The sequence below is a fragment of the Salvia hispanica genome, chromosome 2 (assembly GCF_029641045.1).
Source record: "Salvia hispanica isolate PSC_SH4W2 chromosome 2, Shi_PSC_v1, whole genome shotgun sequence".
NCBI classification, from domain to species: domain Eukaryota; kingdom Viridiplantae; phylum Streptophyta; class Magnoliopsida; order Lamiales; family Lamiaceae; genus Salvia; species Salvia hispanica.
In genome coordinates, this window is record NC_142693.1 from 28,291,767 (window position 1) to 28,317,146 (window position 25,380).

The 25,380-nt window shown below is 35.9% G+C and overlaps 2 protein-coding genes and 1 pseudogene across 2 annotated transcripts; 1 reads left to right on the forward strand and 2 right to left on the reverse strand.

Annotated features, from left to right (window-relative positions):
• Positions 1-3,789: 3,789 nt before the first annotated feature.
• On the reverse strand, positions 3,790-6,392 carry LOC125215865 (ABC transporter G family member 1 pseudogene; annotated as a pseudogene).
• Positions 6,393-13,884: 7,492 nt separating this feature from the next.
• On the forward strand, positions 13,885-21,711 carry LOC125207741 (ABC transporter B family member 20-like). The gene is made up of 11 exons (XM_048107219.2): positions 13,885-14,680; positions 15,157-15,211; positions 15,301-15,476; positions 15,585-15,785; positions 16,277-16,536; positions 16,620-16,930; positions 17,012-17,232; positions 17,317-17,657; positions 17,845-18,635; positions 18,779-19,020; positions 19,882-21,711. The coding sequence occupies exons 1-11, from the start codon at positions 14,306-14,308 to the stop codon at positions 21,109-21,111; spliced, it is 4,203 nt and encodes a 1,400-aa protein (XP_047963176.1). The 5' UTR covers positions 13,885-14,305; the 3' UTR covers positions 21,112-21,711.
• A 507-nt stretch (positions 21,712-22,218) lies between these two features.
• Positions 22,219-24,782, reverse strand: PNSL1 (PsbP-like protein 2). Its single transcript, XM_048121168.2, has 8 exons — positions 24,646-24,782; positions 24,478-24,565; positions 23,475-23,576; positions 23,146-23,219; positions 22,943-23,065; positions 22,783-22,854; positions 22,614-22,710; positions 22,219-22,476 (listed from the first exon to the last, which is right to left on the reverse strand). The coding sequence occupies exons 1-8, from the start codon at positions 24,697-24,699 to the stop codon at positions 22,361-22,363; spliced, it is 726 nt and encodes a 241-aa protein (XP_047977125.1). The 5' UTR covers positions 24,700-24,782; the 3' UTR covers positions 22,219-22,360.
• Between the last annotated feature and the right edge of the window lie 598 nt (positions 24,783-25,380).

Sequence of the window (25,380 nt, forward strand, 5' to 3'; positions counted from 1 at the left end):
AATACTATCACTTAATTTTGTGACATGCAAGAAAATATCCTTATTCAATTTTTTATTATTAAAGAAAGTTCTTTACTCAACCTTCAATATTATCACTTAATTTTGTGACATGCAAGAAAATATCCTTATTCAATTTTTTATTATTAAAAAAGTTCTTTATTCAATTTTAAAATTTTTTAATATAAAAAATTGAAGAAGCAATTTTACTTGCATGTCACAAAATTAAGTGATAATATTGAAGGTCAAATTATATTTAGAAAATTCGTCAAAAATATATTGTAAAGATATTTATAAAAAATATGGGTATATGATAAGTTTATTAAGAATATATACCCTTTAAGGTATTGAGGATATTTTCGTCCAGAAAAACTTGGAAATAGTAAAAAAGTACTTCAAATGATATTAACCCATAGTTGATGGACCTCAAATGATATTTTCAAAATTCACGGACCTAAAACGATACTTTGGCAAAGTTTGTGGACCAAAAAAGATGTTCCCTCTTATTTGTAATATTATATATTAACAAAGTTTAGAAAAAATAAATTTAATTTTTAAATATATATATATATATATCATATTTTTGGAATAATCAATCAAAATAATCATTTTAATAAAGTGTTCCATAACTATATCAAGGGATGTCAATTCAACCCGAAACCCGTGGGCCGGCCCGAACAACCCGGTAAAATGAGCGGGTTAGGGTTGTAATTTTACCCGAATACAAAACGGGCTAAATGGGTTGGCCCGAATGGGTTGGCAGGTTAAACGAGTTGGCCCGAACGGATTGCAAGTCGGTCCGATGGGTTGCAACTTTTAATTAAAAATTATTGAGTTTTAGTTTTTTTTTTTTTATGTTTTTGAATCCTCAATGTTTCTACATAATCATTACTTATTCAATTTCCAATCTATACTTTTCCACTCGATACCACAATATCAGCTTTCAAGTTCCACCTCAACTCATTATTCCACCGTCCCATCATATGCTACTAGTGTCTTACCACGCCAAAGCCAATCAAGACAAAATTAAGAAAAACTGATCAAAATCTTAATATATTTATCATTTTAATAATGATTTATGTAAGATATGATTTTTAATTTTCACAAAGAATTAGTTACAAACAATGGCAAATGACTCGAACACAAACTTTAATTTATGTTGTAGTTGATCGAGATGAAATGCTTCTTTCCAAATATTATTGTAGAATACTATGAAGATATGAAGATTTTATATGATTCTAACTAAAAAGAAAAAAATATCTAAAATTTAAAATTATTTTATAGAAGAAAATTTCGATACAAGAAATTATTTTTGAAAGCTTTTACGCCCAAATAGCCCGATGGGTTAGTCCAAAATCCGGCGGTTTAGGGTTAGGGTCGAAAGTCCAAAACCCGAAAAATCCATAATCCGAATAGCCCGCACCCAAATAGTCCGGCAACCCGAGTGAGTTGGCCTGAATCCGAACGGGTTAGCCCGATTAACATCCTTAACTATATGGTACCCCAGGTGATAATTTCAATATTTATTACTGTTAATTAATTAATACCATATGAAATATTTTATATTAAAGGCATATATGTTAAATACTAGTAGTATACTGTAGTCAAGTCTCATTGTTTTACATCATGAGTTACATATATATGTTGCCCCAAATTTGGTTAAATTATTTTTTTGAAAACAAAATTAAAGCTGTCACAGAATTCAGAATTGGACTGTCGACATATGTTGATGTATGATATCATTTAATTACTTATTTTTAATTGGAATGAGAGAATGGTGCAACCTTATTTGTTGAAAGTTATTTGACTTTGAAATCTGTTTTCTTCGAATAGAAATAGCAACATCCAATCTGATTTTTTGATAAATGGATAAACATAACATACGTAATCGAAATAGGAGAGTCCTAATTTTCTATACAAAAAAGTGCTCAGAAATTGTTCGAGAGCAAAAGAATAATGTGTTGAAATATGGACTATGGAACCTGAAAGCAAGTCCTCTTTAGGCTTTAAACATAAATATACATTACATCGAACTAATTAAATAAGTTGGGTAATTAAATAAGTTGGGTGTTCATTCATTTATATCAACGCTTAATTCTGTTATTATATCGGAACACATCAGTGCAGAAGCAGTTCATGAAATAAGCAACAACTAAAACAAACGAAAGACAATATATGTGTATCAACCTAGGTAAATAATGGGTTTGGATCCCCTGTTGTGGCTGTTAGCACAGCAGGGGGTGCTGTTCCATACAAATATTTTTTAATTGTTAAAATATAATATTAAAATATTAATTTTATTTATTATAAAACAATTCAATGTGTGTGTATTTGCCACAGCCCCTGCTGTGCACAGCAGGGGATCTTGGCCCGTAAATAATTCATGTGATTATTCGTTCATATTCGTGATTACTTCTGTGATTATTTCCTATTATATCTGTAAAACAAATAAGCCATACACATCTTTTCGTTCTTCGCCAATCTCGTTCGCTATAGAAAAGTAAGTTGGAACTCCACAAGCTAGTAGTATTATTTGTTCAACAAACATGCTATTTAGGGGATAATTTCTTGATCCTTTAGAGGATTGACAGTTTCAAATGTGATTCATTAGACAAAGCACTCCACGTTTTGGGAGTTGAGAAAATTGACATGAGCCAATGTATAGATCATCCATTCAACAGACAACATCCATGAATCAAATTCACACGTTAATTTTTCATTGACAAATCGAACACTTTAATTCCTACAAGTTTAGAGGGATGGTGACATTAGCCATATTGCAATAATTGAGTTGAATCTTGCATTTCAAGCCTTTTTTTTTTTTTTTTTTTTTTGTTAAGCTTTACAAATACAAGAACATTGAAAACTTGGATTTTTATATTATTTTGAAGAATATATTTGAGCTTCACCATATTCTCTATTATTCCTAGTTAATTATTTTATCTTGAAAATATAAAATTATTAACAAGATATAAATTATACTCCACTTTTTAATATTGCATGAATGGTTAGATGTCATAAATTTGATATTTGCTGGATGAATTTAATTATATCACCATCACTATTGATTCACCTGTTACACTCATCGTTTTGATTGATAGGAGTATATAAAATCATTAAATTCATCCAGCAAATATCAAAATCTAGCACAAACATTGAACTTGACAGCGGTAGTCATAAATGTATAAATATATAGATAGTCAAACACACTATTAATTTTATGCAGCATATAATCAACTAGACTAAGATTTCTTTCTAAATTAAATTTTATGCAGCATAGTTGTGACCCATTATTGTTCCACAAATTAATTTATTTCTAAATTAAAATTTTAACTTATCAATTTTATCCAAAATCATTAGTAATTTTATCAATTATATTTCAAGTTTTTCAATCCATCAGTTTTATCGAAACCTTTCTATTTGTATCGGTTTAATATTCATTTTCAGGTAAATATTTTTTAAAAATAGACATAAAATACCTACATTATCGTATACAAGTTCTTTATAAAAGAAAAATAATGTACCTCGTCTTCCACCTTCATTAATCATGTCACAATTCTACCATTTGATTGAAATTTTGATACACACTAAACGATTGAGATACATTTGGTAAATTGTAAAACTGAAAGTATAATTGATAATTAATAAAAGTTATAGACAAATTTTAGCGGATTAGATAAAATTAATATGAACTAAACAAAAACGATGCTCATAGATAGTTCCAACATAAAATACACGACATAACATTATACGTATACTATATTTATATGTAAATGGTAATTAGACTCTCAATAGTCAATACATTTGTGAACTCTTTTACTACCTTAGAAATTAGAATCATCACAAATTTATCTTGTTTTTGTTTCTTTAACTCGCAAGCTAAGACTGATGAAAAATTCCACAAATACAATTAAAAAAAAAAACAAAATACAAATTCAAATCCGGCCCCTTTCAAATCAAACACATTTTCCAATTTTCCCGCCAAATCCTCAAATCATCTCCTCCACCTCCACCACCGCCATCATTATCACCTCCTCTTGTTCTTGCTCCCGATCAGCAGCGACACGAAGAAGAGCGATCTGAAGAAGAACCCCCACGCCACCGTCACCAGCAGGCAGCTCCACTTCCCGAGATCCTCCACGCTCTGCTGCCTCAGTATGTCCGCCCCCGTGGTCACGCACGTCCCGGCGCCGATCCTCACCCCCAGCGTCCCGCTCATGCTGTCCAGCAGCTTCACCTTCATCTCCTCCGGCACCGCCGCCAGCGGCGTCCCGTCGAAGATCTGCGCCCCCCTCACAAAGCACTTCGCCGCGTTGGCGAACTCATTCTGCAGCACCGCCTCGTACGGATACTTCACTAGCGAGATATAATGAAACCAGATCCAATACACCGGAATCCGATCTCGATTGATGAAGAATCCGCTGAAGAGAAGGAAATACGCGAGAATCGCCACCACAATCACGTACCCTAGCATCACGTGCGGCACCACGCCGGAGAGAAACGTCACGAACGAGCTCCCCGCCCAAAACGAAGCCAAAATTATCAAAAAATAAAATACAAAATCGCCGTCGAGCCCCACCGCCCAAAATGTGATCACGGCGAAGGCGAGGGACAAAAACACCAGCGGCGGAATCGACACGAGCGAGTGCGATAAAACATACGACGATCGCCGGTATGCGTTGTACGCGGTCTCTCTCATGAATATGTAGCGCTCCTGTAGAAAAACCGGCAGCGCATCGGCGCAAGTGTAGAACGTCGTCGACATTGCGAAGGCGAAGAAGCCGAGGCGCTCCTGGACGCCTTTCGGGGAGTTGTCGAGGCGCCAGAACATGGTGGCGAGGATGAATCCGGTCACCACCACCGCGGCGAGGCGGACGCCGAAGAGCTCCGGCATCCGCCGCGAGTTCATGAAGGATCGCTTTGAGAGAACGGCTAATTCGATCCACATAGGGTTCGCGAACGTCGGCACCATTGCGGATCCGGCGGATGCGGTGGCGGTGGCGCCGGAGACTAGCTTTCCTCGAGAAATGCTAGCGCTGATTGCCTCCTTCAGCGATAAATTCGGTGAATTTTGGATCGATTGATGGTGATGTTGTTGATCGATGTTTTGCCATGATTTATTGAATTCAACGAGGCTTTTTGTTCCGCTTTCGGATCCTTCTAATTCTCTGATGAAATCGAGAGCGAATTCAGTCCGATTCTCGTTTTCCGGAATCGATTGGCCGAAATCGGAGAAGAAAACCGGCAGATTCTCCGGCGAGCCGTTGAAGACGGTTTTCCCGCGCGAAAGGAAGATCATTCGATCGAGCAATCCCATGATCCTCGAGCTAGGTTGATGAATCGACATGATCACGATGCTTCCGCTCCTCGCGATCCGCTGCAGAACCTTCACCACCATGAACGCGCTCGTCGAATCGAGCCCCGACGTCGGCTCGTCGAGAAAAAGCACGATCGGATCGTGGATGATGTCGGTTCCGATCGACACGCGCCGCCTCTCGCCGCCGGAGACGCCGCGGTGGCCCTCGTCCCCGATGACGGTCCTTGCGGCGCTCCGGAGCCCGAGCTGGTCGATCAGCGCCTCGACGCGGAGCTTCTTCTTCGACTTGGAGAGCGTCCGCGGCAGACGGAACTCTGCCGCGAACGTTAGGGTTTCCTCCACGGTGAGCATCGGGAACAGTAAATCGTCTTGCATCACGTAAGCCGAGATGACTTTCGACATTTTCGACTCGAGCACCTCGCCGTTGAGCGTGACCGAGCCGCGCAAGCTCCCCTTCGCCATCCGGTTCGCCAGGGCGTCGATCAAAGTCGACTTTCCGGAACCCGACGCGCCCATGACCGCCATGATTTCTCCATCACGCGCCTCGCCGGAGATGTCATCGAGTACAACTTTGGTATCCGCGGCGGCGCGTGGGGACTTCACGCTGTACGTGAGATGGCTGAAGGCGAGGACGAAGGGGATCGTCCGTGGCTCCTCGGTGGCCATCTCGAGCACGTGGTGGACCGGGGTCTTGTCGCCGGCGGCTTCCTTCCGCGCATCACCGACACATTGCAGGAGCTGGCCGAGTGTGGTGGAGGCGCGTGCGGCGGCGCGTGGGGATGTGTTAATTTCCATCTCGGCTTCTCTTCTGTTGTAGAAGGGGAGAGTGTCGCGGATTGGGGAGAGAGATACGACTCTTGACATTGTTGGCGGCGCATGCACTGTGTGTTGGGTGTGTGAAAAAAACGGCGGCGCTGATTGCTTGATTGGTGGAGGAGGAAATGCCGGTGGTTAGAAGTGGTTGAAGAGATGGAGGGGTTTAGTGTGGTGATTTAATAGAGGAGAATGAAACAAAATCAAATCGAAAACGAAAAGAAGGTAGAAATGAGGAAATGTGGTTTGTCTAAGAAAGTAAAAGTGGTGGCCAACCTTATAAATGACATTGGTAGATATTTGGTCTGTGCTACAAGTAAAGTGGCGTATATAAATATCTATTACTCACTTTGTTCCATAAAAATAGTGTATTTTTCATTTCTATTCGTCTCACATTTTCATTTATGGGAAGTGACTTCAACTCATTATATGCAAATTTACTCCTTATTGTGAAACTGCAGAACTAGACCAAACTAGGGTTTTCAGATCTAGTTTTTTATGGATGAGATGCGACATATTTGGAGGATTTAACTTCATTTCAGTAGGTTTTTACTTCATTCCAATATATACATGCGGTTTCACCATCGCGTACTGTTCTCTCTTTGCAATGTCTATCACCGTAGCCACGGCGCTGACAACAAAATGGAATGATAGCCTAATTGAATGGGTAATAAGCACGTGAAATGATGTAATAAACTATTTGAATGAAGTATGTATAGACGCATTTGAAGTCCTGCTAAAATGAAGTAAAAACTTTGTTCAGTGAAATAATAACGTTTTGAATGAAGTAATAAATCTACTTGAATAACTTGTCTTTTTAAAAATGAATAAAGTAAAAACTCAATTCAATAAATCCGAATGAAGCATGTGTGTTGAATAATTTCAAAACCTACTGGAAGTAAGTAAAGACATATTGTAGTTCAAGGTATTACATACCAGGATGAAGTAATAAACATGCTAGAATAAAGTAAAATGAGCTTGTAATGAAGACCGAAATAATTAACACATCAGTAAATCTCATCAAAAAACTAGATTTAATGGCTCTAATTTGGTTTCTAGTTCGGTCTTTAAAATTAGTTCGACATTGATCACAACTCTGTATACATAATATTATGCTAAGTATTATATTTAGATATTAATATATTATATTTTATATATACTAATAGAGTACGTATACTTATAATATTAATATATAGTATATTTTATATATATGTAGTATTCCATATTATATTATATTTAATAGAATATATATATATATATATAATATTAATGAAATCATATTTGGCAAAACACATTCTTAGGTCCTTATACTTTAATCAAATTGTTCATTAGGTCCTCGTACAATTTTTTCGTTTTAATAGATCCTTATACCTTTCTCATAAATTTCATCACATCCTTGTACAATTTTTTCGTTTTAATAGGTCCTTATACTTTGATTATAAATTTTATTAGGTCCTTATACAATTTTTTATTTTAAGATATTTTTTACTTTTATCTTAGATAATAATTTATATTTAATTAATTAAATTTAATGAACCTTTTCATTTTATTATTTAACTTATCTTATGATTATAAATATTCAGGGAAACGTATCTTTCAATATAAATATAAATAATCAATTGAAAATTCGGATAGTTATTCTAAAAAAAAACTTCGATTTTAATATTCAATCATCACGGTTAATCTTTTTATTATTCTCTACAAGTTATTGACATTATTGGATAACAAGATAATATTATCTTTATAGACTATGCTAAGTTAAATAATGGAATATTAAAAAGTTCATTAAGTTTAATTAAATTTATACTATTATCCAAGATAAATGTAAAAAAGACCCTAAAATAAAAGATTGTACAAGGACCTAATGAAAATTATGATAAAAGTATAAGGACCTACTAAAACGAAAAATCGTACGAGGACCTGATAAAAATATTGTGAAAAGTATAAGGACCTAGTAAAACGAAAAAAATGTACAAGAACCTAATTAACATTTTGACTAAAGTATAAGTACCTAAGAATGTGTTTCGCCATCATATTTATATGGTAAATATTGTTAAAAAACAAAATACTATTACGGGATCTTGTGATCTACTAACTATTAAATTAGTCTATTGGCATATAAAACGCAAAAGTTTTGCATAATTCACTCTAATTAATACTATCTAAAGTTTCGTATCAAGTGATCCTATTTATATGTACGTCTATATCAAATATTGAACAAGTATGGTATAGTTGGAGTGTAACTAGATTCAAATTACATGTGAGGGTATGTCATATGGGGTGTCTACATTTAATCATAGATATTTTTCCATTTATATATTAGTGTCAAAAATATCTTTTATTATATCACTCGATTCAATCCAATTAGGTTAAGAAAAAATCAGTTACAAATTGACCTGAGCATTTCTAAATTGGGGGATTGTGTTCTTTCCCCCTTGCATAGAATAAAAGAACTGATTTCATTTCCTTGGATATAATAAAATAATTGATTTCATTTCCTTTTTCTCATTTAAATAGAGTGAAGTGCCACTCATAACTTATCTACTGTAAAATATAAGATTAAATATGATAGATCTCGTGTAGAAAAATAAATGTATTATATTTAGTGGGACGAAGGGAGTATATCATATGCATAATAAAAATATATTGAGAGTATTTTGCTAACGAAATTGGTAACATATAGGTATAATTATCTCAAATGACAAATTTTCTAGCTAGGTAGAGTAACATTAAAAAATGAAGTGAGTTTTATTACAATTACTAGTACTCAATTAGGGTTAAAATTGATTATACATATATGAGATCTGATTACCTAAAACCGCCTAATCTATTCTCCACACGTTTGGCCTTAGGTTTTTAAGTTGGACACGTGGGGGACTATGATTGAATGATGATTGCATTATTTATGACTTTTCATGATAAATATCGATTTATATACTTATAAGTCATACTATAAATATTATACTCTTCATATTAACTGAATCACCGTCTCTTTAGTGTAAGCTGAAATATATGGAGTAATAATGTAAAGAAGTTAAAGCATTAACTGAAACTTTTAATTTTAACTTTTTTATGATTAAAATTTCTAAAAATATTTTTATGTTCAGCCATATTATAGCTGCATAATTTTACTGTTCTGTATTGAGGCTTTGCCGCTTTGGTAAATGGTAAGAATATATGGTACAATGACTAGCTAATATTGTTTGGATTGGCAACATTAATTTTCATGTACTTTGCCCATGCAGACAATTGAATGTGTTACACGATATCATAAAATCTTAGTGTGAAACACGAACAACATCATAAATATCATTCAATTGTGTAGTATTAATTATATTAAGCTAGCCTAGATGTTTGATGGGACTATTACCAAAATTCAAAATAATATTCCAATGAAAACTTTATTAGGAAGTAGATATAACAAACACATTGGGAGACCAATGTGTTTCTAGAACCAATTTAACCAAAGGTTTTAGGTTTGAATTTTAATACTAACTACTATAATTTAAGTGTATTATGTACTCCTATAAATCTAACTCTAACACATTGATCTGATTTTCGAAAGTACGATTTTACATGTTCTTGAAACAACATAATAACAATACTAAGTAAATAATTAGGCAGACAAAGTAAATACATTAATCGAAAGTAATGCACAATATGAAAAAATATAAATATCGTTGTCATGTCTACCGGATAATTGGATAATCGAAACCTATTAACGGTAAATAGTGAAAATACATTGTAATCACCGGCGAAATAAGTTCATGGGCGGCAGTTAGGCATTGCTCTATCTACTCTGCCTACCTCAAATTCTTTTCCAAGAAATTTTTATGAACTCACAAAATTGGACAATACTCTTTCAATATTTTTTATGAATTTCACAAAATTGGATAATAGTAGTACTCCTTTTGAATGTGACGTGTAATCACCACACACGTTACTAAATGAATTTATTATAAGTTGGACTTAATACGTAGAAATTTTAGAAACTGAGTTAATTATCTGGATTTTCTCATTCAAAGTTTTGAATAGAAGTATTTATTTGAGGTAGTTAACGTATCAATTTATGGGCTTTCGTGACAGGTCAAACTTTTTTACATTGCTTTAAATTTATTTATTCATAATGCATGTGTAATATGGAATTTAATTGTCGCACAAAAGTCTTCGTGTGCGGTGCTGTACTATTTATGATTGTATAATTTTTTTGTCACTACTATCATGGCTAGTTATTTAGACATGCATATAGATATTAAATTATAAAATATTATTTTTAGAGAATTTTTAATTGTCTCAATTTGTTAACTTAATGAACAAAGACTCAATTAACCCATGTTCATGTGCAACTACATTTTATAAGCATCCACTTATGAAATGATTCAAAAATCAAAATGAATTATCTTATTTTTGTTATGTTTATTTTTCCTTGATAATATTTTGATCGATTGAGTAATGAAATTAAGTATAAGTGCTATAGGTATATACTCCCTCCGTCCCAGATTTGTAGTAACATTTTGCCATAAAAGTTCGTCCCACATTTGGAGTAACATTTAGAATTTATCATATTTGTACATAAAATTTTACCCCATTATTCACTAAAATTACACCCAAATGTCATTATCTATATTAAAATAAATCAAAACAAAAATAAAAAACTAAAAAGTCAAAGAGGGACCCACCTTCAACCAACTCACTTCATTTATTACACACTTCATCATCTCACTCCACCGTCTCATTTCATTAATTACACACTCCACCTCTCACTTCATTAATTACACACTCCACCAATTCCTTAAAATCCGTGCCATAACTAAATGTTACTATAAATGTGAGACGGAGGGAGTATATATTTAATGAAGGTTCAAGTTAACTATTTTTACAAGGTGATGATGTATGTTAGCTTATCTTGTCTTCGTAGTATTATCATAAGCCCATCCTTATGAGGTCGGGGCATGAATCCTTCTTATTTTCTTTTTCTTCCTCGACCTCTTCCTCAGCCATCGACAAACACACTAAGTAAGGCTTAAGCCCTTGCAACCTTGTATTTTTTTTCTCTGTATAGTGTTGTCAATTTTTTGTGTATTTTCCACAAATTGTTGTGCATAAGACACTATCATCGTAACGACTATCATAATACGGAGTATTGGTTAATTTTGTATCGAATTTACAAAGTCAAAATTTAATACTATGTATAGCTAATACCAAACAAATTTTTGTATCCACCCATGTCCTCTGCCGTAGGCTTTGCTTAACAAGATCTGAAATTTTGATAAATCTTCGCCATGTTTTAACCTTCAAATCTAAGTTTGAAATCCCCACACAAACTCCTAGTCTTCATATGTCAATCTTCATACCTAATTTTGCAGTGTTATCATGTGGTGTTACTATGTTGAGAAAACGACTATTGGTTTAATATATTAGGGGAAATGTTTTGATGCTATTGGTTTGATATTAGATAATGAATGAGAACAATGCTATTTTATAACATTAATATTTATAAAATAGAATATGAAACATTATTGAATGGGATAATATTGTCGAATTAAGTAATACCTTATGAAGTTTTGATAATATTATCACTCATTGGAGTGAAAGTGAGACTAAAAATGTGATTTTTTAAAAGATAGTGATGAAAGAGAAATGATAAATTTAAATAAAATTTGATTGTTTTTTTTCATGATAAATTTACAATAATAAAAAAAAAACCATAGAATCTAATTGGATCTTGACGGATTGGGCCTCCATAGAGCTTTCAGCAATCGGTTTAAGGTCCACTTTCTATCTAAATCTTTTCTTTAAGTTGGTGGGCTTTCTTTCCAAAATTTGTTACTGCTATCATATTTGATCCACCAAATTACCCACATAAATTACATAAAATTACATAAATTACATAAAAAATGAGTCAGGCTATTTGGTTCCAAAATTTATTGAAGATGACCCCTCGCATAAAATATTGTAAGTTGAACTATCCATAAAAATAAAAACAATAAGTTAGAGCATATGTTATATATGTACAATATTTAAGAGCATGCATTATGTGTGAATATATAATAAAAACATACATAAGGATGGTGGAAAAGGGGTAGTGGGCCTCCTACATTTTTACATAAAGATGGTGGAAAAGGGGTAGTGGGTCTTCTACATTTTTTCGTGAGGATGTGTCCTCTTTTGTTTTATAGTCTATTCGCCTATTAAAATAAATCATTTAGGATTAACATGAATTTTAATTAATGTTTAATTGATTAAGTAAGAGAAAAAAAAGTTAAAATTGCATAATAGACAATGAGGTACATAAATAATACTATAGTAAAAGAGAATGAGAAAAATATTGCCATAAATGGATATGAACTATTTGTATGGGACGAGCGAAAAAAGAAATATGACTTGTTTCTATGGAACGAAGGGAGTATAGCAATGAGTCCTGAGAATAATACAACTTGTGGAATCATATCCACTTAAGAAGGTCATTATTGACATGGTAAAACTGAGATGGTGCAGCAGTCATCACTATACAAAGATGATAAAAGAATAGTGAACCCCAACTTTGAATAGTTAGAATGAAAATATCTCACTGTAGAATTGACGGCAACTCCAAAATTCGAATTTAGTGGAATTTATGGAACCACAGTGGAGTCGTCGACTCCGAGTCGGCTTGAATCCACAGTTAATGTTTTGGTGGTGCTTTTTTCTAATTTTTTGTGGGAGCTTCATCTATTTTGTTTTATCCATTCAATATGTTCGAATATTTTGTTCACAAATATGAACATGCTAAGTGTTGAGAATAATATATACTGACATTTTTTTCTTAAATATGAACATGCTAATTGCTTAAGTATTGGGAATCATATATACTCACATTTTTTTTCACAAATATGAATATGTAAAGTGTTGAGAATCGTACAAACCACTTTTATTCAAGCCAAGATTAGTAGTCTTTCTAGAAAGAAATATGGATATTTTGACTTTTTTCATCGACTTTTTATGACTATTATGACCATTTATCAAATATATATAATTATCTTTGATTCTTTTATTGAAGTTTAATACTTCTTTGTCCTATTAAAATTGAAATATAATCTAAAATAGAAATGGTTTTAATTTTGTTCTGTTTATTACTTTATTTTTCTTTATTAACTGGCAAAATAACACATTATAAATCTCGTTAAATCTCGTACTATGTAAGTAAATCTCATACTATAAAGTTTTGGTACTAATACTTGGTGCATATTAGTAGTAGTAAAGTAAGAGAGAAATATAGAATCAAATACTAACTGATTTTTAAAATATTGTTAGTAAAAAATACTTATGAGATTCATTTATAAAAATAGAATGCGACTATGGACGAAGAAATCTATACATTTTTCCATTATTTTTTAAATAATAATTATTTGGCTTTCAACGTCGACGAAAATGGTCGAACCAAATTCGACTTCATGGTTTAGTTATGATTCCACGTATGACAAAAACCTAAATGAAAACAATGAAACACCAAAATAGTGTAAAAATTGAAAGTCTTCCAACTAGCCTGATCGGTCACCATCTGCGTAACCGAAACCCCGGAATCGGAACGGGAACCAAAAAGGGCAAGCCGGCATCACTACACCTTTACTAATTCCCTAAAATAAAAAATGTAATTAACAAATAATTAAATCATCCAAAAAAGACGTTAAAAATTAAAAAAAATGAATAATGCGTGTGTATGTACAGCTGGATCTTCAATGCATTTCCGCTTTCCCAACTCCCCTTTTTAGTTCAGCTCAGACCTCCGACGACCGCTGTTTTGACACTTTTTTTTTACGTTCTCTACTTTTTTAGAGAGAGAAACAGCAAGAGTGGAGAGAGAGAGACGGCAAATTCAATTCAACTCTTCTCCCCAAAACTTCTCTCCTCAATTCTCGCAGCCGTCGCTACCACCAATCGCCACAATCCGCCCCTCGCCAGTCAACTCAGCAGCTCCGCCCGCCTTTTCTGACTCATTTCCGCTTCAATTTTAGCCTCCAGCTCCGAAAGGGGAGAAACACGCACCAATTAGCATCCAGCCGATTCCGATCTACTTCCACCGAGCTGGAATTTAACGATACAGCTTCCTATGCTGTGTGACCTCGACCTAGGGTTTTGATTTTTGTTTCCGTTGTGGTGGAGCGGTTGCTCACTTTTGAGTGATCGAGCGAGGGAAAGATGATGATATCCAGGGGTTTGTTCGGGTGGTCCCCGCCGCACATACAGCCGCTGACGCCGGTGTCGGAGGTGTCGGAGCCGCCGGAGTCGCCCTCGCCGTACGCGGATATGGGGACGGGCGAGGCGGAGCCGGTGGAGATGGAGGAGGAGATGGACGCCGAGAACGAGGAGATGGAGCCGCCGCCGGCTGCGGTGCCGTTCTCCCAGCTGTTTGCCTGCGCTGACCAGCTTGACTGGGCGCTCATGTTCGTTGGATCTCTCGCGGCTGCTGCGCACGGGACTGCGCTCGTTGTCTACTTGCATTATTTTGCTAAGATTATACAGCTGCTCCGGTATGAGCGGTATAGCGATGAGCTTTTCGACAGGTTCACTGAGGTAATTTCTCACTCTTATTATGAGAATTGCGAGATCTCTTGTGCACTGAACTTACAAAGCAACTGCACTGAGCCTATTAAGTGATTTTATCGAACCTATAAAGTAATTGCATTGAACCGGAATGCTTGAGATATTAACAAAACCAAAAGACTGGATAAGTTGGGGCTTGGTTTCCATTGTGTTAAGTTTTAACCTCAGCTGGAAAACTTGGACATGAGCTAGAAGTTGGTTTTTGGAAATCATAACAATGAGTAAGTGTGTACGTTGACAAATTATTCTACAGTGAGTAAATTTCTGCTGAGGCTTACAATTTATTTGCTCAATAAAAGTCCGCTTAACCGAAATATCTCAGTAGATGTATATGATTGTGATAACCTTGTTCACTGCACTCAGATATTGGATAGTACATGGAGTAATATTTTTATCTTGTGAGGAGGCTGTTGTTTACAACTGACATTCTCTTTAAACATTTTCAGCTTTCTTTAAGCATTGTATATATTGCTGTTGGAGTTTTTGTTGCAGCCTGGATAGGTAAGTAGGTGTTGATATCTGCATTTCATAATGTTCTATTTACTTGCTTCGGTATGCTAATTTCTTTAGCATTTTCAATTGATCTTCAGAGGTGTCGTGCTGGATACTTACTGGGGAACGTCAGACTGCTGTGATAAGGTCAAAATATGTTCAAGTTCTACTTAATCAGGACATGAGCTTTTTTGACACCTATGGAAATAATGGAGACATTGTGAGCCAAGTACTGAGTGATGTACTGCTCATTCAATCTGCTCTCAGTGAAAAAGTATGGTTTGCCTCTTTCTTAGTTTTGTTCCTGTTTATTGTAGTTTTAGACAGTGTTTACTGGTAAGAAATATTCTGTTCTGATATAGACTTGCACCTAATGTATCAGGTGGGGAACTATATTCATAATATGGCTACTTTCTTTAGTGGCCTTATTATTGGATTTGTCAACTGCTGGCAGATTGCCCTTATTACTTTAGCTACTGGACCACTAATAGTTGCTGCAGGAGGGATTTCAAATATCTTTTTGCATAGACTTGCTGAAAATATCCAAGATGCTTATGCTGAGGCAGCAAGCATTGCGGAGCAGGTTTGATTCTTGATCTCCAATCTGCTTTGCTACTGGGGACTTGTAGCAATAAACTCTTCAAATTGTGTTTTTATCTCAACCTGTCATCCAGTATTGGTTTAAAATTAGGTTTGAGTGATTTCCAAAAAGCAGTTCTGGCGCACTATGCTTACATGTCAGTTTTAATCATTGCATTATATACTTTTCGATTCTAGTTAATATCCTGCAGTTAGGGAGTTCATTTAACATATTCACCTGACAGTGTGTTATGATTTTAGTTCATAAAATGCTCCTGATTCCTTTCAAAAGTTATAGAATGAGAAGATTTATATCCATTTAAGTTGATTTCATTTATCATATCTATAAGTTACTTCAGGAAGGACAAAAAGTTATTTGCAACAAGATGTCAAGATCTGATATTTTACTTGCATTCTGTATGCTGGCTAGATGCTTGTTGCATAGTTGGTTTGAAATGTTTCCCTCCCCCTTAACTACCTCCTAATATATAACAGGCGGTCTCGTATATCAGAACCTTGTACTCATTTACCAATGAAACCTTGGCAAAATATTCATATGCAACTTCACTTCAAGCTACACTCAGATATGGAATATTGATAAGTCTTGTTCAAGGGCTTGGACTTGGTTTCACATATGGACTTGCAATCTGTTCTTGTGCGTTGCAACTTTGGGTGGGGAGGTCCCTTGTCACACATGGAAGAGCCCATGGTGGAGAAATCGTAACTGCTCTATTTTCTGTTATATTAAGTGGCCTGTAAGTGACTTCATTGCTTCTAATTCTTATCCATCTTTAGTGCATGATTCTACTTTACTTATAAATGGACTTATGTTTAACAGTGGACTGAATCAAGCAGCTACAAACTTTTATTCTTTCGAACAAGGAAGAATTGCTGCCTACAGACTGTTTGAGATGATAACTCGGTCATCCTCCACTGTTAATCATGATGGGCTAACTCTTCCTTCTGTTCAAGGGAACATAGAGTTTCGAAATGTATATTTTAGCTATTTGTCCCGCCCTGAAATCCCGATTTTGAGTGGGTTTTATCTCACTGTGCCTGCTAAAAAGGCTGTGGCACTTGTTGGCAGAAACGGCTCTGGAAAAAGCAGTATCATACCACTTATGGAGCGGTTTTATGACCCTACCTTAGGTATTGTAGCCTCAGTAGTTTCACACTTGTTGTGGATTATCTCTTTCACAAGTTATACTAACTCCTTTTTTCTTATTGCAGGAGAAGTTCTTTTGGATGGTGAAAATATAAAGAACCTCAAGCTGGAATGGCTAAGAAGCCAAATTGGTTTAGTTACCCAGGAACCTGCTTTACTGAGTTTGAGTATTAAAGATAACATTGCTTATGGAAGAAATGCTTCTATGGACCAAATTGAGGAAGCTGCTAAAATAGCACATGCGCATACATTTATTAGCTCTCTCGAAAAAGGATATGATACTCAGGTATTTACCTACATGTCTTTAAATCAGTTTTGCAAGGCCCAGTTCCTGATTTCTGTGGTGCTAAACGAAATTCTGTTTTTGCAGGTTGGTAGGGCCTCTCTGATGATGTCAGAGGAGCAGAAGATTAAACTTTCTGTTGCTAGGGCTGTGCTGTCAAATCCATCTATTTTACTCCTGGATGAAGTCACTGGTGGACTTGATTTTGAGGCTGAAAGATCTGTTCAGGAAGCTCTGGATGTTCTCATGCTGGGAAGATCGACTATTATAATAGCTAGACGGCTAAGTCTTATTAAAAATGCTGATTATATTGCTGTAATGGAGGAAGGCCAACTCGTTGAAATGGGTACACATGAAGAACTAATGAACTTGGATGGCCTTTATGCAGAACTGCTCAAATGTGAGGAAGCTACTAAGCTTCCACGAAGGTAAAAACAATTTTTCTTTGTAACACGATGAGGCGATGAGCCATATGATCTGTTTACAACTTAACAAAGTACACCATATTATTTATAGAACCATATAAACTCTTTCCAAGTCAGTGGTGATGTTATTTATGCTTCACTGACAAACTACTAAACACTGACGCCATTGGTATCTGTAATCCACATTCAGGATGCCAATGAAAACCTACAAGGAAACCTCAACTTTTCAGGTTGAGAAAGATTCTTCTGCGAGTCGCATCTTTCAAGAACCATCATCCCCTAGAATGGCCAAGTCACCATCTCTCCAGAGAGTTGCTGGAGGTCATATGGTTCGACCTGCCGATGTGAGCTATAGCTCCCAAGAATCTCCACGAGTTCTTAGTCCACCCCCAGAAGAAATGATGGAAAATGGCGTTTCCATGGAAGTGATAGATAGAGAACCAACAATAGAGAGGCAGGATAGTTTTGAGATGAGACTACCAGAATTACCCAAGATTGATGTTCATACTGGTCAGCGTCAAAAGAGTGCTTCTGATCCCGAATCTCCTGTTTCTCCGCTTTTGACATCTGACCCAACAAATGAACGTTCTCATTCCCAAACCTTTAGTCGACCACTCAGTGAATATGATGATCTTCCTATGACAATGAAAGAAACCAAGGGTACATCACAAGAAGAACCATCCCTCTGGAGGCTAGTAGAACTTAGCCTTGCAGAATGGCTTTACGCTGTTCTCGGAAGCACTGGTGCTGCAATCTTTGGTTCTTTTAATCCCATCCTTGCTTATGTTATTGCACTTGTAGTAACAGCTTATTACAAAAAAGATGGACATAGACATCATATACAGGAAGAAATTAACAGATGGTGCTTAATCATAACTGGCATGGGAATTGTGACGGTGATTGCTAATTTTTTGCAGCACTTCTACTTTGGTATAATGGGAGAAAAAATGACTGAGCGTGTTCGAAGAATGATGTTTTCAGGTATGTGATATCTAACTTGGAATTTGTTATGCAACTATTTTTGTTTCTATTCCATTGTTCTGATCGGAAAAAGTTTGTAAAATCTCAAGCACGCTATGTCTTTGTATTTATAAGACATCTGTTCTGATTGCCTTCTTCAACAGCAATGCTTCGAAATGAAGTTGGGTGGTTTGATGAGGAGGAAAATAGCGCTGATAACCTCTCAATGCGATTGGCTAATGATGCTACTTTTGTGAGAGCTGCTTTTAGCAATCGGCTTTCAATATTCATACAAGATAGTGCAGCTGTTATAGTTGCTGTCCTCATTGGGATGTTTCTGCAGTGGCGGCTGGCACTAGTGGCCTTGGCTACTTTGCCCATTCTTATGGTTTCTGCCATAGCACAGGTATGAACAGCTTTATAATTTTTCTGTTATATATGGATATCTGTCTGTCTATCACGACAAGGAAACTCTAGCTCATACTGTATAGATGTAGGTTATTTCAATTATATGCATACTGCATTTGCAGAGAGCATGTGCAGTCACCATCCATCACATTACCGATAACTTGAACCAACTTTGCATCCAACTTACCTTTTGACTCTGTAACTTTTGTGTCATGTTATGTGTGGCAAATGACTTTTTGAAAGAGGTAGCCATCCTTGCTTGTAGATCCATCCATGCTAAATCTCTGATTTATTTAAAGATGCAATTTTTTTTGGGAGGAGGGAGGGCCGGAGGGGGGGAATAAACTGAAAAAGATATGGTGCCATTCAGATGTCTGTTGAACTTATATATTGGCATCAAGCAGTTCTAAAATATTGCATGTGCAGTGGACTTAATGCCTAGGAACACCAACTGGACTGTACCTCTTGAATATGGGCTGTTTCAGTCCCCAGCTAATTAGCAGTAAACGATTCATTTTTAGGATTTATGCAATCTTCCATTTTAGGTCTTTTCAGTACAATATAAGCAGTAAATCTTATATTCCTTGTACAGGAAAAAGTAGGAGAAAAAATGTAGTGCCCACCAAGATGCCCACACTTTTGAACAGTGACATGAAACCTTGGGTTCATTTACTCTTTGAGCTTAGTAAATTAGCCTAATACCCTACACTGATTCACATCTGATATGGCCATGGGTTCATTAATTGGCACCATAATATAATAATCATCATAATGGTGGTCTAAGACATTTATAAGTAGCATAATCTCATACACCAAATTTTCCCCAAGACTGATCTGAGTTTCAATTTTAATCTTACAGAAACTATGGCTTGCTGGATTTTCGAAGGGTATCCAAGAGATGCATAGGAAGGCATCTTTGGTCTTGGAGGATGCTGTTCGTAATATCTATACTGTCGTAGCATTTTGTGCTGGTGACAAGGTGATGGAACTCTACAGAGTACAACTTCGAAAGATATTCAAGAAAAGCTTTCTCCAAGGCATGGCTATTGGTTTTGCATTTGGCTTTTCTCAGTTTCTTTTGTTTGCTTGCAATGCCCTCCTTCTTTGGTACACTGCTCTTTGTGTGAAAAGGCAGTACATGTCTCTGGGGACAGCGCTAAAAGAGTATATGGTGTTCTCTTTTGCAACATTTGCGCTAGTTGAACCTTTTGGTTTGGCCCCGTATATTCTTAAAAGGAGAAAGTCCTTGATATCTGTCTTTGAGATAATTGACCGAACCCCTAAGATTGAACCTGATGATAATGCTGCCCTAAAGCCTGCAAATGTTTATGGAAGCATCGAGTTGAAAAATGTTGACTTTTCGTATCCGACTCGGCCGGAAGTCTTGGTGCTAAGCAATTTCAGTCTCAGAGTTAATGGTGGACAAACCGTAGCAGTGGTTGGAGTTTCGGGGTCAGGAAAAAGCACCATTATATCTTTGATAGAAAGGTTTTATGATCCGGTTGCTGGACAGATATTACTAGATGGCCGAGATTTGAAATCTTACAATCTGAGATGGTTGAGGAACCACTTAGGTCTTGTCCAGCAGGAGCCCATCATATTCTCAACAACCATCAGAGAGAATATCATTTATGCGAGGCATAATGCAAGCGAAGCGGAAATGAAGGAGGCTGCAAGGATAGCAAATGCTCATCATTTTATAAGCAGCTTGCCTCATGGATACGACACCCATGTAGGTATGAGGGGCGTGGATTTGACTCCCGGACAGAAGCAGAGGATTGCAATCGCTAGAGTTATTCTGAAGAATGCACCTATTTTGTTGTTGGATGAAGCTAGCTCATCAATAGAATCTGAGTCGAGCAGGGTAGTACAAGAAGCCCTTGACACTCTTATCATGGGGAACAAAACAACCGTTCTTATTGCACATCGAGCAGCCATGATGAGACATGTTGACAATATAGTTGTACTAAATGGTGGACGAATAGTGGAAGAAGGGACTCATGATACCCTGATGGCAAAGAACAGTTTATACGTGCGATTGATGCAACCCCACTTTGGTAAAGGGATGCGCCAACACAGGCTTATTTAGACGAGCACCACAACATTTTCTGATGGCTGACTTTTAATTTTGGTCCCGTTACCACTATGCCAACTTCGGCTGATTATGAATCTGCAAGCTTGTAGATTCTTTGAACACACCAAGATAGCCAAGTATCGAAAATGTTGATGGTCTTTCTGGAGCAATGGCAAACGAGCTCCTGCTGACATGTCCAATGTAGCCACTGCAACAGCTCGACTGGTTCTATTCATCCTATAGTATTTTGCAAGATTAGTTGTGTATTCTTTCGGAGGCGGGCAGAATTATCTTAACCGGATTCTCAGAGGTAAATTGATTTGTTAGTTAACGAGTGGGACGAGCTAAGCTGGCGATTGTGTTAGTATTTGGTTTCTTGTTTTTTTTTCATGGTGTTTTCTGGGTGAGGTTAATCAGCTTTAGTTTTGTATCATATGCCCTGCCTCTATCTATTGATACTTCTTCATTTTGGTGTACATGTTATGTGAAATTGGTCTACTTTAGCAAGGCATTCTTTGTAACCTATTTGTACAGAAGAGGTCAGATTTTTCATTTATTTTTTTGAATTTTTGTCTGCCTTATTTAATGGTTATTGTGAGTTTGAGTTTTTATGGATCCCAGTTGTTTTGCTTTAGCTGTTTGTTTTTAGGTTGTTCTCTCTTTACTTTGTTGCATATATGTACTCTTTTAACAATTGGTCAAATACATGCTATTAAAACTGCAGAATTCGGATTTGTGGTTCAGTTCGAATTAGTTTTTCTAAACCAGTAAATGTGAAAATTTGATTTATATTTGAAGATTTTTATACTACTATATATTCCCTCTATCCACTAACTAAAATGGAAGAAGATTAATTTTTATGGACGAACTAAAATGAAAATAAGACTAGTGATTGTCCACAGAGGAAGCAGTATAATAATTTAAAAATATTATGATTTTTTTGAATCTTGCGCATATTTCAAATTTTTAGGATCAGATATTTCAGTTTGGCTTAGTCGTAAAATTTGAATTTTCTGAGTGATTGAAATCTGAAAAATTTGATCCTAAACTTGAATGCTTACCTTTGCATCCCCAAGGAGAATTCTCTTTGGATATCGTAAGAAAACAAGAATGATGTGCAAGTGCATCAAAAGAGAGCTATATATACTGAAAAATGTATCTTGAGTAGTTTATTTGGTATACAAGATTAACATGTTGCTTTAAAGAATTTCACCATATTATACACAGACTAATAGTAATACAACAACTCCTTATGAAATTCTGATCATAGAGCACTTTCGATATCCATCACTTTGAAAGAGTCAGCCACCACTTTCAGCATGTTTCTGTACTTCCTCCATCGTCTCTGGTTTGCCCCGACTATCAACGTGTAGTATCTTCCTGCACGAATCCACAAAATCGAGATTGCTGAATGTTCGTAACAGTAGAGTCTCCGGTGCTAATGTGAAGTTTAAGTTCATCTGGTTTGAGACAATGTAATAACAAGTTGAAGATGGAGTAGAGGTAAACTGTCATACCATTTCCAATGGCGATGGTTGCAAAAGCTGCTCTTGAAAAATTTGGGGAGGTTAGTACATATTCGAACGTCCAGTAGTTTCTGCCATCGATGGTTTTCTGCACTCAGAAGATGGAATTGAATCAAATGAATCACAGTTTCTATCAGCATATTTAGGGGAAAGGTGGTACCTCTTGCATGTCCAATATATCTGCAATTTGATTTGGTGCTGAGTATACGTCGTTCGTGAGATGGAAAATGACCTTGTAGCAACAAAGTAATGTTATGCTAGAATTATTTCATCCAGTCTTCCCAAATCAATGCAAAGAGAATGGAGATGATGGTATTCACCTCGTCCATTGGTCCTAGTTCACGGATGTCAGTCTTGGTCGTTGGAAGGAAGCTCAATCTCACGTTTTGCAGTTGTAGTGATTTGTCTTTGAACGCTGAATCATGGCCTATGAAGTCGAAGTCCTTTGGTAGAAATTATGGAGAGAAGAAAGTTAGACACTTCCTGCTAGTGCTAGCAGTTTAACTTGGTTTGTAGAACTTACTCTCCAATCTGAGGGATAGTAATACGAATATCCGTCAACTTTGTCGACATATATACTGTACCTTTCTGGTATCTCTGCATCACCAAACACAGGGATCAAGCTCAGACACTGGTACAAATAGAAGAATGCAGTGCAAAGAAAGCCATAGAACATAACATTCATTTTGCTGAAGTTGGAGGTGAAAAACACTTACAGAAACATCACATTTGGTAATATAATAACACACTATTAAAAAAATGACTGATGCAATGCACACTGTGAATTCTTGACAGAATATAAGCATTGGGGTATTTTGTTATTTGGCATAAAACTGCGAGGTTTGGGAATACCTTCTGCTAGAAGGGGGCTTTGTCGGAGAGTGTTCATTGTGAGGGCTCCCATGCCAAGTATAAGCTCTCTCCTTTTGCAATTTCCAGAAGCAGCACACTGAGCTGATAGAGAAGTAAAGAAGCAATTATTTTTGCCATTTTATTGCTCTCCGAATATATCTTGGTTTGCTTTACAATAACCAGATTACATCCGACTACAAAAGCGCCAAGATAAGAGCAGGATGGATGAAAGGATAACAGCAATGACAACGGTATATGTAGTGGTGTTGATACCAACTATGTCTATGAATAATGGGTCACAATGTGTGGTCATTATATATGAATGTATATATATGTGATGATTCTACATTCACATTCACAGGCACAGACACACACACACACACGCCTAAGATTGACACAAATTGTAGTAAACAATTTGAGATATTCCGTTGCTGAAAACTAAGGGGCATTTGATTTGATCCCTCTAACTTACTGAAATCCACTAGAGAGCTCGAGGCCAAAAACATTTTCCTCACTTTACCTAGACATACCCGAATTGTAGCAAAAGACCAGGAACATAAATCTTTTAGTTTCACTCCTGTTTTAGAAACTGCTTTTGTCTGTAATAAATTCTCTCTTGATAGACTTGATTAAAATCATCAAAGAAAAGTTGAGCAGATTAGACTGAAGCAATGCTCTATTTTGAGGAACCACTTATGATGATGATGGAGTATTATAATTTTAATTTTGTTACACTATGATCCAAGAATAGCTTTACCAGACTTCATCACAACACAATTCAAGATTACAGGACTTAATGAAACTAATTAAGCTCAAGCATTCCATAATCACAATTCACAACACACGAGAATAATGCCTTCAATGTTGCACTTAATTACGAAACCAAAAGTTTCTCCAAATCCCTAATCCATTTAGGTGAAACGAGCAATCATACAAATTGATCCAAAAATTTAATCCACATTCCGCAAAACAACCATAAAAAACAAAATCAAACCGTTCATACTTTCTTCATCGAATGACGCGATTTTCGAGCACTTAGTGGTTGAAACTGCGGCACATTCGGCTGGGCTAATCCAACCGCGCACTCCTGACTACACATTGAAATATCTCAACACACGAAATACAAATTCACGAGATGATAAGATCTAAACGTGTGGAGAGTCGAGCTTACGTTGTGTGTGAATGGCTTAGAGACGAAATTGAGAGAGAGTGATGAAACTGCCATTGTTAGAAGAGAAGCAGCTGAGCTTCGAGTTTCTCTCTCTATCCTGTTATGGATAGTCCATGCACATTTCTACTGGCCAGGAAGTATACAGATTATTCAGATTATTTTTCTTTTATATTTCCCTCATTTTAATTAATTAATGTATTTATTTTTGTTTTGTTCACATTTTGAATAATTGGATTGAACTAAAATTATAAATTTCGTTCAGATTTTCGGGACTAATCGGATTTCTTTTTCTTCAAAATATGAGCTTTTGATAAATTCTCATTTTGATTTTCAAGTCAAATATTTTATATTTTTTCCCTAAAATTCATATGTTCAATTCGAAACTCACGTGATAAATTCTGGTTATATTTTTATATTTCCCTCAAATTCAGTACTTTCTTTTATATACTCCCTCCGTCCCACTTTAGGAGTCTCAGTTTATTATTTTTGAGTGTTGCACTTTAGACATTCCGGTTGAAATATTTCATAATTGATAATAGATCCCACATTCCACTCACCTTTTTCCATATAAAAACTACTCCCTCCCCTCCCATAAAAGTTGAGACAAAACTTTTGGGCACAGGGGTTAAGAATTTATATTAAATAAATAGGAGAGATGAAAAAAGTAGGAAAGATAAGAGAGAGTAAAGTAAATGATTGAATAAAAAAAAAGTGATTAGACGTTTTGTGTTTTCT